At 42.0% G+C, this 15,738-nt stretch overlaps 2 protein-coding genes across 2 annotated transcripts; one reads left to right on the top strand and one right to left on the bottom strand.

The window, feature by feature from the left end:
* The first annotated feature begins 2,798 nt into the window (after positions 1-2,798).
* Positions 2,799-8,174, top strand: rag1 (recombination activating 1). Its single transcript, XM_061722575.1, has 4 exons — positions 2,799-2,935; positions 3,991-4,347; positions 4,437-5,563; positions 6,338-8,174. The coding sequence occupies exons 2-4, from the start codon at positions 4,013-4,015 to the stop codon at positions 8,083-8,085; spliced, it is 3,210 nt and encodes a 1,069-aa protein (XP_061578559.1). The 5' UTR covers positions 2,799-2,935; positions 3,991-4,012; the 3' UTR covers positions 8,086-8,174.
* A 4,221-nt stretch (positions 8,175-12,395) lies between these two features.
* On the bottom strand, positions 12,396-15,224 carry rag2 (recombination activating gene 2). The gene is made up of 2 exons (XM_061722574.1): positions 15,125-15,224; positions 12,396-14,290 (listed from the first exon to the last, which is right to left on the bottom strand). Exon 2 carries the CDS (start codon positions 14,274-14,276, stop codon positions 12,675-12,677), a length of 1,602 nt encoding a protein of 533 aa, XP_061578558.1. The 5' UTR covers positions 14,277-14,290; positions 15,125-15,224; the 3' UTR covers positions 12,396-12,674.
* Positions 15,225-15,738: the final 514 nt, after the last annotated feature.

Below are 15,738 nucleotides of genomic sequence, written 5' to 3'. Positions count from 1 at the left end.
CACCAACCTGTGTGGAAGAGGGAGGGGGAACCAATTAGCCATCTTATTGGAATAATCACATATTTTATTGCAAACTAAACTGGGAGTGAAAGAAAAAGGGCGACATGAAGGAAGCGAGACATGAGTGAGAGAGACGGGTGGATGAATGAGGGAGAATTTGAGTAGTGGTATAAAGAGTTTGTTCTGGCAGGTAGCTTGATGAATAGCTCTGTGCTGGAGACTACCTCTTTGAGTATTAATCTACCAAATCATGTCTCCAGATGAAGGATTGGAAGAGGTGGACAATGGGAGCCCACTCACTGAGAAGTAAAGGGGAAGCTGAAGAAGTAGTAGAACGTGTTATGAAGTTGCAATTAAAATTTGCATATAAAATGCCCAGAATATCGCATGACACTCGGTGCAAATATGCAAGCGAAATGCTCCCCTTTACCCTGAATATAATCACAAAGATTCCCACATTCTTCATGACATTTAGAAATATCAGGCCGCAATTTTGGTTAGTCTATTCAAATGTGGACATTGCTGACATTTTATCCCTTGCGAGGGAGATTCTGGCGCTGCTGGGGAATTCATTTATTGTCCATCTCTGCTATTGACACACTTCCTTAAGCTGCACTGTGACTTGAGCAGTCAGTGGACCTCTTCCGGATCTTCGGCTTAATAGTTCTGCCTAGAAGCATTGATCTCTGTCCTCCTTTCTTTGTCACAGCCTGCAATCAGCTGTAAGCCCTTTTGTGTTCTCCATTCTGAGCTAAGCCTGTTATCATGTGCAACTCCTTTACACAAGATCACTGCTAGATCCCTCTTCTCTGCCTTTCATATCACTTCACATATCCTTTTTGTTCTCTGCCTGGGTCTCTGTTTTACAGACGCATATCTGAAAGTAACAACTATACAGCTTGTTAGGGATGGCGAGTAAGACTACTATTTCATTGCCGTCTTCATCGTAACCAATCTAAAGTCACACACAAGGCCAGGCCTCCTCAAACCGCTTTCTTCCCACTTCCCAGATGCATCTGCTGGCCCAGCAAAACTCACACATATCCCTGCTTCACGTACACATCTTCTACTGTTCATTCTGACGCGCACGCACACACACACACACACACACACACACACGCGTTGCTCCCTGATCGTGTCTGGATTCATCATATTAGAAAAACATCCCCTCCAAGTGCAAGGTGTCAGTTCAGTGGTGCATTGCAAACTCGCATGTCCTCCTAACCTGCAGTCCGCTCCTCACATTCATAACACTCAGCTCCTTGCCAGGTGGCTGTCTCCACATGTTCTCTTCCTCATAAATCAGACTGCCTTTGAGTTGATCAATAACAAGTCAATTAGCAGGCGTAGAGAGATGAGGGTCTCAGGGGTCACTGCTTGTTTGTCTGGGAGACATCTGCAGCTCCGTCTCTGTCTTCCACAGAGCTAGGTGTGTCGTTTACCTTGGAAACATGTGGCTACATGGCTATCATAGATATAAATATTAAGTATAAATAGGCTTGGAACATCTCGCTACAATCCATCACGTGCTTGTTCTTGGATTTTGTGATGAATCAAGAGTTGTGCACCTCAGATCTTAGCTGCATCTGATGGATTTTGATATGTTCTGCGAGCAGCCGTTTCTGCTACTAAATCTTCTCCTCGGTGTTTCCTGCGAATAGATGTGCCTGTCTAAACGGAAAAAAAAGAAAAAGAAACACACAAACAAACATAAACTGCGACTGCTGTCTAAGGTCACACTCGGCCATATGCACCAAATATAAGCTGCAAATCCTGCCAGTATTCATCCTGCTCCCCTGTTAAGCCGACAAGAGTGGGAGAGACCCAACTGTTGTTTGGTGCCCACTGACTGTGTATTTAATGACTTGGCTGGCAAATCCAATGCCACGGCAACAGGCTCCCGTGGTGAATACACCAGATTAATCCCCTGGATAATTACAGACAAGAATGATCTTGGGCAAATACTCCACATACCTGCTGAGACGTTCCATCAAATGATGCTGTATAATTAAAACTCATTGTGAATGGTGAGTGAAAGACAGGATATGAAGAGAGAAATAAATGTGAAGGGACAAGAAGTGAACAAAATAAGAACTACACAAGGCCCGACAGTTCGCAGCAGTTCTATTATAACATGCGCACACATACACAGTATTCTGAAAAAACTACATGTGCTACAAAAAGAATACATGTTTACAATGTTGCTCTTAATTTATTAAAACTGTCCTAACTGTCAAGCGAATGCTCATGTCCCAAAAGCACACTTACACACACAATTTGGCATTCAACCTAAAATGACTCACTCGTTTGGCGTCTTTTGTCATTTTAATTTACAGCAGAACAGAATGACAGCAATAACAATATGAGTCATTATAACTTCAGCTCCTATTATATTGCGGTAATTTATTTCACACTTAAAATTATATGTAAGTGCTGAGTTTCTTTCCTTCAAGACTTGTTGTTCTGTGATGTGTCGTGTCTCTGCGCTGTTTGGTTTTTCAGAGGCTTAACAGCACTTCTGTCTGGGTGAGGCCACCTGGATGAGCCAAGTCTGCAGGTGGATGTGAGGAGCCCAGGATCAGTGTGTTGTGGTATAAAGTTGTTTGCTTGGGGTTTACTGCTGGATTCTCCGTATGCAACTGTTGCAACTGCTCTTTGGGGTCGACCTTGTTTTTTTTTTGTCAGCTGCTTGTGTCAGGTGGTAAGAGTTGACTGTTGGGACTCCATCCTAGGTAGGGTATAAATACAACACACAATGGCGCATTCCCAATGTCTGAAACCACAACTTCTGGGGAGAAGAGCTCCAAACTGCGGCCGACTGTCAAGCATCTAGAGTGAGCGTAGTGAGCCGGGGCCTGGCTCCAGGGCTTCCCTTGTGCTCCCATGCGGAAAGGGCCCCCGAGGGAGTTGATGCCAGCTGAGACTGAAAAACAAGGTAAGACCCCAGCTGATACACATGCATACAGGCTCAGCTGTGTGTCTCAGATCAGGGTTCAACATATGACAAAGACGTAGAGCCAGGAATTGGAGGAGACTGACAAACTGAAGACCGTAAGGGGAAAAAAACTATAGTGAATCACTAAAAGATGGATAGAAAGAAGACTCTTCAGTGTGTGTGCTATAGATTTGGAATGGTAAGCCTCTAACATGGTTATAAGAGTTTCTGAGACTGTTTGTTTTATTGTATTGAAATGTCAGAGCTGGTAATGGAATGAAGATTGACTGGGAGAAGACAAAATAACATCCATCAGTGCAGTTGGTAGCTTTGATTTTACCTGTGCTGTGTCAGAGGCGTACTTAGCTGCTGAAATACTACTTCTGAAGTGAATAATGTTATTTATGAAATAAGCCTTTATGATGTCAATTCAATATGATGCTTTTCTAAAAAAAAATGTTCTTTTTCCTTCTCTCTTTGGTCAATATCTATGCATTATGAGAGATGTTTGCTTCTTCCCCCATTTTTTTTCTGCATTGGATGGAGCCTCCCAGAGCTCCAATTCTCTCACCAGCCAAGAAAATGACTAATATAAATGATTGACAGTCTTGCAGGAATAAGGCTCCATTTAGAAAACCTGCTGTGGCAAAGAGGGTGGGGGGCGGGGGGCTCCAAAAGTGATGGGTTTTGAAGACCAGAGAAGTGAAGGTTTTGGTGTCGTATTGATCTTTCATTGCATGCCTCATGCATTTTATACAAGAAGTAAATGCCACTTAAGGTTTAAAACATCAATCTAGGTCAGCATTCACTACCACTTTTCAGTGGGATTTCAGGTTGTATGATGTATAAATTCAATAGGAGTACAGCTTTTAGACTGTGTCACTGGTTCACCACAAGGAACACACTAAATTCCAATCCTCGTGTGGGATTTTAGCCTTCAAGTGTTCTCTGGATATCCATTATCTCAAGGAGAACAGGAATTACTTTGATTTTTTTTCCGCAGTCCATCAAATGATCCTCTATTTTCTTCTTCTCTCCTTTCCTCTCCTCTCTAGGGACTCAAATCTAATTTCCATCATGGCGGCAGAAAGCCTGGAGACAGATGGTCCCAGATCCTCCATGCCTGCTGAGCTGCACCATCCCCACTCTAAGTTTTCTCAGTGGAAGTTTAAGCTGTTTAGGGTGAAGTCCATGGAGAAGGCCCCTCTTCCCAGCGAGACACGACCTCAGATAAGACCCTCATTTGAGATCTCACCTCCTGTGGCTCAAAGTGTAGATTTAGATCATGATGTGGGTGCAGTGAGTGTTATGAAACTGTGCTTTGGAGGAAAAAGCAAAGAAAATGTGGAGGGTCCTGGCAGGAGAGTGGATATGAAGCTGCAGGAAATGGACACTCACATGAACCACCTTAGGTGATTACTTGTCATAATTATATACATGCCATTCATTTATAAAATGTTCCTTTTGAGTATCTGACGATGTGGTTTTTCTTCTGTTGTAGGTGCTTGTGCCGTATCTGCGGAATAGTTCTAAGGAAAGTGAAAGGACCAGTGCATGATGTCCATGGAAATCTGGACGAGGCAACCAAATGTGCGCTGCGTAAAATGGGCTGCAAGTTTACAAGTTGGACGGAGGTCATTCTGAATGTCTTCAAAGTGGATGTGAACGATGACGTAGAGTCTATCCACCCACTGTCCTTCTGCCATCGCTGCTGGATGGTTGCAATACGAGGAGGGGGCGTCTGCAGCTTCACCAGAACAAAAGTCCCTGAATGGAAACCCCACTCTTCCAACTGCTCCCTCTGCTCTCCAAGGAAAACCTCATTCCAAAGGACTGGCAGGAAACGGAGGAAAAGCATTCCTAGAGCCCAGAGTCTTACAAAAAGGACCAGGTGGGACCATGGGGACAGCATCGCTCTCGGTGACAGGAGAAGTCTGAGACCATACGGAGAGCGTCACGGTCCTGTACAGAGAACCTGGAGGAAAGCCGGCATCCAGAGGGAGCAGTGGGTGAGGAACATCACACATTGCCAAAGAGAGCACCTGAGTACAAAGCTGATCTCCGAGAAGCTCCCCGTCGACTTCATTGCTTCTTTCACCTGTTGGGTGTGTGACCACCTGCTCTCTGATCCAGTTCAGTCCCCTTGTGGCCACCTCTTTTGCCGCAACTGTATTGTGAAAATTACCCACGTTCTGGGTCCTCACTGCCCTGCCTGCAACTTTTCTTGTTCTCCCGATGAACTCGTCTCTCCAGCCAAAACATTTCTATCAGCCCTGTATTCCCTGCTCCTGCTCTGCCCCACTGATGGTTGCGGTGAGCATGTAAGGCTAGACTCATTTAAGGCTCACTGCCTGAGCCATGAGTTGGAGAAAAATGAAAACCAACACCCTTCAGATTTTGACAACTACCTGCTAACCAACAAAGGAGGAAGACCCCGGCAGCACTTGCTCTCGCTAACCCGTCGTGCCCAGAAGCATCGGCTGAAGGGTCTGAAGAAACAGGTGAAGGTGTTTGCAGAAAAAGAGGAAGGCGGTGATGTGAAGTCTGTGTGTTTGACGCTCTTTCTGCTCGCGCTGCGATCAGCGAACGAACATCGGCAGGCAGACGAGCTTGAGGCCATAATGCAAGGTAAGAAACTATTTTAGGCCTTCTGGTCAGCCAACACAGCCAGGAAAAAGATACACAAACAAATGCTAATTATGATAGTGTTTCTCATTAATAATTTGACCCAAAGCTGAGTAATAAAGTCATCTCATGAATTGATATTAGTTGAAAAGTTCACTGCTGAGGCGAGTCAGGAATTTTCTGGGGGTTTGAAATGAAAAACATTGCATTACTGTCCATCTCACACAGCCAGCCCCTCCATGAATCTCTCCAATCTTCACTCGTCTTGTCTGTCAGTCTCTCGTTCTTACACTCCCTTTAATGCACAATAACAACTCTTGTGAAGGGGCTCTTAGAATCAAAACAACATAAGAAGCCCTTGTATCTGCAAATTACACAGACAGCACCATCCTCTTCTCTAGGGAATAGAAGCCAGCTGGTGTCTGTTTTCATCTGCAGCCAATACATCACTTCTGCCAGCTTCACTGATTTACCCCACATCCCCTTCAAACATTTGAAAATTAGGAAATATTAGATTTTGCTGGCTTTTGACAATGATAAATTCATATTTGAGTATTAAATTTACAAGTCTTTCTGTGTTACTGTAGACATCCCTCCAATTGTGTGAAATCAAACCAGGAAATGTTACAGTGAGCATTTATTTTTGAAGCACTGGAAATGTGCTTCGGTGGTTTAGTGTGAAATGATTCTCTCCACGTGTTAATGGCATCCTCTTACTTTCTTTTATGCATTATCTATTTCTGAAACTTTTTCTCCTTTCATTTTCTGTCCCTGCAGGGAGAGGCTTTGGACTGAGTCCTGCTGTGTGTTTGGCAATTCGGGTCAACACTTTCCTAAGCTGCAGCCAGTATCATAAAATGTATCGGACTGTCAAAGCCACAAGTGGCCGGCAGATTTTTCAGCCCTTGCACACGCTCCGAGCCGCCGAGAAAGAGCTCCTCCCCGGCTTTCACCAGTTTGAATGGCAGCCAGCTCTCAAGAATGTGTCTACATCTTGCACTGTTGGCATTATTAATGGTCTCTCTGGATGGGCATACTCAGTGGATGACTCCCCAGCTGAGACTATCACTCGTCGCTTTCGCTATGATGTTGCGCTGGTGGCAGCATTAAAGGATCTGGAAGAGGACATCATGGACGGGCTGACACAGAATGGGATGGAAGACAGTGCTTGCACCTCAGGCTTTAACGTCATGATCAAGGAATGTTGTGATGGCATGGGGGATGTCAGCGAGAAGCATGGCGGAGGACCAGCTGTTCCTGAGAAAGCCGTCCGCTTCTCTTTCACTGTTATGTCTATCTCTGCCCACGGAGAAGATGACAATGAAGCGGTCACAATTTTCACTGAACCAAAGCCAAACTCAGAGCTGTCTTGTAAACCGCTATGCCTGATGTTTGTAGACGAGTCAGACCACGAGACTCTCACAGCTGTCCTGGGGCCTGTAGTCGCAGAGCGGAATGCCATGAAAGAGAGCCGCTTAATCCTATCCATAGGAGGCTTGCCACGCTCCTTTCGCTTCCACTTCAGGGGTACAGGATACGATGAAAAGATGGTGCGTGAGCTGGAGGGCCTGGAGGCCTCTGGGTCAACATACGTCTGCACTCTGTGCGACTCCACCCGTGCGGAGGCTGCTCAAAACATGGTGTTACATTCCATCACCCGCAGCCATGATGAGAATCTAGAACGTTATGAAATATGGAGAACCAACCCATTTTCTGAGTCTGTGGAAGAGCTGCGAGACAGAGTCAAAGGAGTCTCCGCTAAGGCATTCATGGAGACGCAGCCCACGTTAGATGCATTACACTGCGACATTGGCAATGCTGGTGAATTCTACAAAATCTTCCAGGACGAGATTGGCGAAGTGTACAAAAAGGCGAACCCAAGCCGTGAAGAGCGACGCAGCTGGAGGGCAGCCTTAGATAAACAGCTGAGGAAGAAGATGAAGCTTAAACCAGTGATGAGGATGAATGGGAACTATGCCCGCAGGCTAATGACCCTGGAGGCTGTGGAGGTGGTGTGTGAGCTGGTGCCCTCAGAGGAGAGGAGAGAGGTCCTGAAAGAGCTTATGAAACTCTATCTCGAGATGAAGCCTGTGTGGCGCACCACATGCCCGGCCAAGGAGTGTCCCAAGCAGCTGTGCCGCTACAGTTTTAACTCCCAGCGCTTTGCTGACCTCCTCTCCTCTGCCTTCAAATATAGGTACAATGGAAAGATAACCAATTACCTGCACAAGACTCTGGCTCATGTGCCTGAAATCATAGAGAGAGATGGATCTATTGGAGCCTGGGCCAGTGAGGGGAATGAGTCAGCAAACAAACTGTTCAGGCGCTTCAGGAAGATGAACGCACGTCAGTCAAAGGCCTTCGAGCTCGTGGACGTGCTGAAGCACCACTGGCTCTACACCTCCAAGTACTTACAGAAGTTCATGGAGGCTCACAAGGACTCTGCCAAAGCTTTCCAGGCCACTATCAACCCAGTAGAGATCCTAGAGGATGAGGATATGTCTCTGGAACCCATTCATTTTTAATTTTTCCTTTTGCTTCCTTAACATTTAATTGATTTCCAGAGGGTTATCTGATCTGACCGTTGCCTTTATTCTTATATATTGTATTTTTATAGTGATTAATGCTTAGAATAATACTGAAACAGAGTTGGTCTCAATATTTTGAATGTTTTTTTTTTCTTTCCAGTATTTAATTTGAAGTATGTTAATTGTTTGAAACTAGAAAACATGTTCCCTTAAGTAACCAATGTTTTCCACTTGAAAAGAACATTTTTTGAAATTGTGTTAAATAATTGCTATTTCTCCTTTTACTTGATTTAAATTTTCTTATCTTTGAATTGTCCCATTTAGTTAATTATCAGCTATAGCAGTTCAAAAATGGGACGGCAGAAGAAGTTACTGTGAAAGCAAATTCCCCTTTTCTTCTTTTCCCCACTCCTTTTTAAAAAAAAAATCTTTGCCGCCTGTGAAATATGGTGCATTTTATTGTATTGCAAGGGTATGACACATTTATGAATTTATACAGAGGGGATATTTATGGAAACAGATGAAAGAGCTGTAAGTCATGGAGGGAAATTGTGTTAAAAAGACTACATTTGTGGCCACTGCATTAATATATCATTTCAGCTGGTGGAAAATGCAATCACAGAGACCCAAATGTTCTTTGTTTCATGAGTGCCCACTGAAGAAGATTACTTTAGTGCTTCATCGCAGGGTCCCTGAGGGCCAAAATAGATGCCAGGTCACTTTGAAACATTTTTTTTCTCATCTCCTTTAGTTTTTGCACCTTGGAGAATGATACTTATATTTGAAAATTTCTTCTAAAGTAAGCATTTACTGAACTTTTTTTTTATATGAAAATGCAGTATGGTCCATTTCAGGGCTTAATACCCCATGAACTTTGTCATTCAGGGCTTTTTTTTTTAACTCTCCTGTGTAGCCTGACTCTATTCCTTAGGCGTGTGTTTTTTCACTGCCACCGTTGACGGAGGAGAGAGCTGGGGAGGAGCCATAACATCTGATGTGAACCGATTTGTTGGCAACTTTATTTATTTGATTGATTGATTGCATTGTCTTTTTCTTGCCTCACCATTTAAAATTGTGACGGGCAATTTTGTTTTCAGATTTGATTGAATGCTTGATTTTATTTTACTGTCACAAGTTTAACTGTATGACTGAGATGAAATATTAGCATTTCATTGGATGGTTGTCAGAGTCCAGCAATAACACAATTTCTACTGTGCATTTCACTCCAACTTGTCTCATGTCTGTTTTTACCATAATGAATTGCATTTTCAGACTAATGGATGATGGATGAGTCACCATATTCCACTTGCTCACATTTCACAGTGTATTTCTTTATTTTATGCTTTTATATACACTAAATAACAGGTGAACTGTTTTTGGAGATTGCATAAGACTTTCTCTGGTGATTCATTTTACATTTACATTTTACATGTAAAATGTTACATAAAAGCTCAGCTACAGTAATTTTTCACATTGTTTTAACTATTGTATCTTCACACAGCAATGCAACCTTTTTATTGACAAGTTACTTGAATGGATGATGATCTTTTGTAGTTTTTGTACATGAATCAATTGTATCAAATAAAGATAAAATCTGACTTCAACTTCTGGTGGGTTTTATTAAGTTTGATCCTTTTTACAGAATTTAGGCCCCTGGTAGGCAGCACCTTTGACTTCAATCTTCTTAATAAATAAAATTAGTTGAATAAAATTATGAAAAATAATGATTTGTTAGATGGCCGATGGAGAAACATGAACACGACAGAGGAATAGGGAAAAATATATTATGAAAACAGAGAAAAACACTTGAAAAATGGACTTGACTTTTTATTTTTAGTCACAATTTCACATACATAATTAATCAATCATCATTTATGTATTTATAAAATAAATTTGGGTAGACTACATTTATTTTTGGAAGCAAGACTTAATGTATTAGATTTTTGATGAGAGTGGCAACTTTTTTGTCATCAAAATTTAGTTTCAAGTTACCTTGTTGTTTCTGTAGTGAGCCGATACACATTACCACTTAAGTGGAATTGCATTTTAGATTCTGGCCAGAGGCTTAAAATACCAATTTGTTTTGATTTAGGTCAAGTTTCCCAAGTCTTAACATTAATTAACACACTTTGTTTTAACAAAAGTTAACACCTTATTATCTAATAATAGATTTTGGATTGTTTTAGATTGAAAGGGAATTCAAAAAGGTACTTGCCTATTACCACCTGAAAAACATTGCTAGAATTAAGGGGTTTCTGTCTAAACAAGACATGGAAAAACGTATTCATGCATTCATTTTCAGTAGGTTGGATTATTGCAATGGCATCTTTACAGGCCTTAACAAGAAATCAATCAGGCAGCTGCAGCTGATCCAGAACGCTGCCGCCAGAGTCCTTACAAACACCAGGAAACTGGACCACATTACACCGGTCATGAAATCACTACACTGGCTTCCAGTGAGTCAAAGGATAGAGTTTAAAATATTATTGCTGGTCTACAAAGACCTGAATGGTCTTGGACCAAAATACATGGTTGATCTGTTAGTTCCTATGAAGCTCCCAGACCCCTGAGGTTCATCTGGATCTGGTTTGTTGTGGTTCCAGAACCAGAACCAAGCAAGGTGAGGCAGCGTTCAGTTATTCTGCTCCTCACCGGTGGAACAAACTTCCTGTAGACCTGAGGTCTGCTCCAACTGTCAGCTCCTTTAAATCAGGCCTAAAAACATTACGGTTTACTGAAGCGTACTCTTAAATTAAATACTTACCTGCTGTACTCTACTGCCCTTACTTTTTAACAACTTGTGCTTTTTATTATTTTACCTCTTTTCTTATCATTTTATTCCTTATTCACTGTTTAATTGGGTCTTGCTGCTTTTAATGTTGATGTAAAGCACTTTGAATTACCTTGTGTTGAATTGTGCTATACAAATAAACTTGCCTTGCCTTGCCTTCAGTAATTCCTGCGAGGGATATTGTATACATTTTATTTTATCTTTCAATTGTTCACTTAAGGACGTGGTCAGCTAACTAGCTTGAATGATTTACAATATATTTCAGACTATTCAGCCTTTGACTGCCTTCTTCTACCGCATCATTTATTGATTTGACAGTGATAAGATAATAAGATCACGTTATAAGTCTTCCAGAGTACTCACGTAGAAAGAGGTGACCTATTTTTCCTAAAATTTCTATCTTCTCTCTCTTTCTTCCAACTTTTCTTTCTTCCCCTCTGGTAACACTTCCATGTCAGTTCCAGTTTAAACTGCTGAGCTGTCCACTTAAATCTCAGCTTGTGTTTTTGACAAAACGTGACATTTTTGTCAGCAAGGCAAATCAGGATTGAATTCCTGCCAGCCTTGTGAAGTTCCATTAGCAGCCATGTAACCAGCAGCTTTCTGTACGCTGTCATCCCTGGCCTGACAAAGTCTTATTAAAGACAAGATGTGAAAAAAAAAGTAGGTTGTCGTGATCATTTTGATTCAGCATCATGCCTGTGGTGGGGAGAGATGCTATAAGTCAAGATGGGTGGTTTATTTATGAAAAAATATAAAAATTCTCTGTATATATTTCTGTTGAGAATGTGGCTAAAAACACAAAACACAAAAAAATTATAAAGTGATGAATACAAATGTAAATTGCCTTACATTTGTATTCATCACTTTATACTTTTTTTGTGTTTTAGCCAACGATTCACATATCTACATTTATGTCATTAATAGTAAGATGTTTGCCTCTCAACATTTTTATTCTATAAAATAAGAGGCATTTTCTGTTGAATCTGCATTTAGTTCCCTCACATCTACTTTAATGTAAGGCTTGGCCTCTGACCGATTGGCACTTTCACATGGGATCAGAACCAGAAAGTGTTGTGTGCATGTGAGGGAGAGGAGTGGCGTGAAATGCTGCTTCATCAAGTTATCTTTGTCAATCCTGCTGTTTGTTGTCATGGTGAGTCTGCCACCACATAGTGTAGCCTGTTTACACTTAAATAAGTTAGAAATTAATTATTGCTGCTTCTTTAGCACACATGCACGCACGAGCGCGCGCACACACACACACGCACTCATTATCCCTCTCTCCCTTTCTAGAAAACCCACACTTATTTTTTAAGTAATGGTAATATACATAAATATTTTTTATTTTCAGATTCTAGCTAAAAAAACATTAACAATAAAAACGAGTAAGAAAAGATGATCTTTATTAAGAAATTTTTTATTGTCAACAAACATTGGTTTAAAAAGAACACGTTTAATCTTAATGAGAGAAGTACATAGAACGAACCCAGACTGGGCCTTAACAGACTGGGAAATAAAAGCCTACTTGACAAAATACAGAAAAATGATCAACAAACATTTAGAACCAAGAAATAATATTTTAGCCACTTTTTTTTTCTTTTTATTGTGGTCGCAAAATCTTCATGAAAAGAAGCAACTGGCATGCATGTTATTACAATTCATTACGTTAAAGAAATAAACACGTACCACTTTTCGTCATTGTCTTATCCATTAAACGCAAACAAATAAAGTTCTTAACAAAGAAATCAACCTTAACGGCGACCATCTATATACATCATGAAGAACATTTGAGTTAGTCAAAAAGCCTTTTGAAAAAGCGTTTTTTAGCTGGGGACATTTTGATTGTCATCGGGGTTTTTCTGCCCTTGACCTTCATGGGGGTGCGCTTCAGGGGGATTATCTGCCGAGGTGGGGTCATTTCCTGGTAGGGCAAGCCTCCATGGTCCAAACAGAAGTACTTTTTGCTGCCTTGCGAGAATCTGAGCAGCAGGGTCTCAGACAGCTCCATGCACTGTGCGTGCACCCAGTGCCCCCCCTCCCCTCTGGAGCAGAAGATCATGGCTGGCCGGTGGAGCTCAGTGGAGTAGTACGGCTCCCATGTGTTTGGGTCCACTTGGCAACTAAGGCAGCATTTGATCCAGTAGCCTGTTTGGGATTCATCCTCCTGATCTTGTTCATTGTAAGTGTCACACTCTTCATCGCTGCTGCCTTCCAGCTCATGTGGCTCACGACCAAAGTAGAGCTCCTCAGAGTCCTCAAGAGGAGTCGAATTTTCATAATCAGTCGACTCCTGGCTGCAAGCCTGGGCTCCGTCATCTTCAATGCATTCTCCCTCTGACTGGAAGCTCACTTGATAGAAATAATGCACATCCGTTTGGGATGGCCTTCCCTCTGTGGGCACACCAAGTAGGATGCATCCTTCCCCAGTGCTGCCACCAAACCATGTACGACTATGGATGACATCTGGAGTCCAATTAGGCGGTTGTAGGGTCTCAAAGTGGATCCCTTTCTCATCCAGAATGATTGTGTTGCACTCCATCCTCTTCTGTGAGTCTGACTGATATCCACCTAAGACGATGTATCTGTGAGTGGGACCCGTACGAGTGATGATGGCACTCGAGATGGATAAACCTGTGTCTAGGGTTTCACATGACAGCAAGGGGTTACCCTGCAAGAGCTTGACACGGAGACAAAAGAGCCGAGGTGGACGTGAATCGGAGGTCAGTGAGTGACCTCCGATGAAATAAACACAGTCCCCTCGGGCAAGGGCCAAGTGGAAGGACTGTCCATCACTGAGTTCAGGTAAAGAGTGAGCAGAAGAGCACCCAAACTCCAGGTCAAACAGGAAAACCTGAGGAGGACAGTCAATGACACTGTTCCAACTCTCTGTGGTTCGCTCTCCAGCAGGCATGTAGGACCTACCCCCAAACATCACACAAGCTGTCTTCCCATGGCTTTGAACCATGCTCATTGTGTGACCATATCTAGCTCCTGGCACCTCTCCCACGAGGTCCTTCTCTTTGCACCTAAGTGTTAATTTGCGATTGCAGCCATGGCTGTCTGTGGTCAGCAGGTACAAGCTTGAAGAGATCTCATTGTTTGGCGTTCGGCCACCATGGATGAGATAACTCTCTGGAAGCCCGTCATAGGGATCGAGGCGACAGACGGCTGGACAGCGCAGTGGAGGGAGGTAGCATGAGTCATTGGAAAAGGAGATGGGCCTCAGCTTTATCTCATCCTTTTTAAATCGCACGCCAAATATCCCTGTTGGACAGGAGCGCTTGGGCCAGCCCTTCTGGCCAAACAGGAGAACTTCACCATCCAGCTGCAGCAGAGAGCAGCCGGCCTGCAGGAGCCCTGCACAGTTCACTGGAGTTAATGGTTGCAGACTCATGATCCAGCAGGTGCCTGCGTCAAAACAACAACCAGACAGACAAACACAATGTAGCAGTCAGCTGTTGTTTGTTTTCATTCGGGTGTTTTAAATTTCTGCTTCCTGTTTATTACATGTGAACAACCACAGTGCCCATTTTTCCCAGGATGCTCTATACTCTTATAAAGGCAATGCATTATCTTCTATACTTAATGCACTTCTCTGTTTTTCATTAGTTTAATGAATCATGACATTAATTCTGACTGCAGATACAGCATTATACTGATATATAATACATAGTACACTACAAAAATATGAACGATACAAATACAAAATTATTTACAAGCACTGAAGCTATTCTACAGACACACCCACCTATACTAACATGGTTGTACATGAACTTACTGTACTATTTTTTTTAACTGCATTTCATGCTGTCTGATGTCTGCCTGCATCCTCCTATTTGCCAAACAAAGCAATGCTACGTTTTTAAAATTTCCAAAATCAAACATCAAGAAAAATTTAGAAATATTCACAGAAATAAGCAAATAAATTAAAATGGCTCCCATACATGCTCTCTTTTACTGTATATATTAATATCCAAATATAACTTAAAATTTAAACTTTATATCTTCATAATTAGAGCTTCACATCCACCATAAAAGGGTCACGCAATGGCTAAATGTACAGCTAATAGAAACATTTTTGAGCTCATGTAGTAACATGAGAATTAATTAATGTGCACCTTATCTTGAAATTAAGTTCAATTTAACTGAAAAGTATTTTAGAGAGTAACTTGAGCGATTAAAAAAGTATAAGAACAGATCCTTTTCTGGTTGAGATAGTGGTACAACATTTATCTTTCTTACCTTGAGTCCAGTGGCAGGATGTGGACCCTGAGCTCACTTTAGTGGGAATCTTTCAGTCACTTATATGAAGCTTAGGAACTCTTAATCCAGCTTTAACTTGTCAAAGGAAGAAAGTGGCAGAGTGTTAAGCTTTGTTGACTTGCAAACACTTCTAGATCTTGAGGTTAACGGTCTGTGACTGCAGCTCACTGGCAGGTGCGGTGCCTGGAGGCTTTAAGTGAGGCGCTTCAATGACATCAGTTGATATCGGTTGTATTAAAGAGGATATGACTGGCTATGGATAGATCTGTTAAAATACTTCGAGAAACATTTATCTCCACAGTCTTGGATTTTTCCCCTTGTACTTATGAGCTAGCTTATATATCAAGTGACCCAGTACTCTTTGTTCTCGACTTTTTACCTTCCTTAACGACAAAATTCCTGATGTTTGATGTGGCAGAAATTACTATTTTAAATAAAAATAGTAAAATACAGTTGTATCTCTGACATAACAGCTCTGGTTTGAGAAACAGAAACACAACTTACGGAGCAATTCCTCCCCTTAAAACAACAATTTGGAGAATAATGTCGTACTTGGACATGTTATCTAACTTCCCTTGTAAATTGAAGTTTAT

The sequence above is a fragment of the Cololabis saira genome, chromosome 5 (genome assembly GCF_033807715.1).
Source record: "Cololabis saira isolate AMF1-May2022 chromosome 5, fColSai1.1, whole genome shotgun sequence".
Classification (NCBI taxonomy): domain Eukaryota; kingdom Metazoa; phylum Chordata; class Actinopteri; order Beloniformes; family Belonidae; genus Cololabis; species Cololabis saira.
The sequence above is the reverse complement of the archived record's forward strand: the minus strand, read 5'-3'. Positions and strand labels throughout refer to the sequence as shown.

Bases quoted from the DNA above. Each gene is read 5' to 3' on its own strand.
- rag2 (XM_061722574.1), bottom strand. From the start codon at position 14,276: ATGAGTCTGCAACCATTAACTCCAGTGAACTGTGCAGGGCTCCTGCAG.
- rag1 (XM_061722575.1), top strand. From the start codon at position 4,013: ATGGCGGCAGAAAGCCTGGAGACAGATGGTCCCAGATCCTCCATGCCT. The intron at 4,348-4,436 runs GTGATTACTTGT...CTTCTGTTGTAG, and splicing joins ACTCACATGAACCACCTTAG to GTGCTTGTGCCGTATCTGCG. The intron at 5,564-6,337 runs GTAAGAAACTAT...CTGTCCCTGCAG, and splicing joins GCTTGAGGCCATAATGCAAG to GGAGAGGCTTTGGACTGAGT.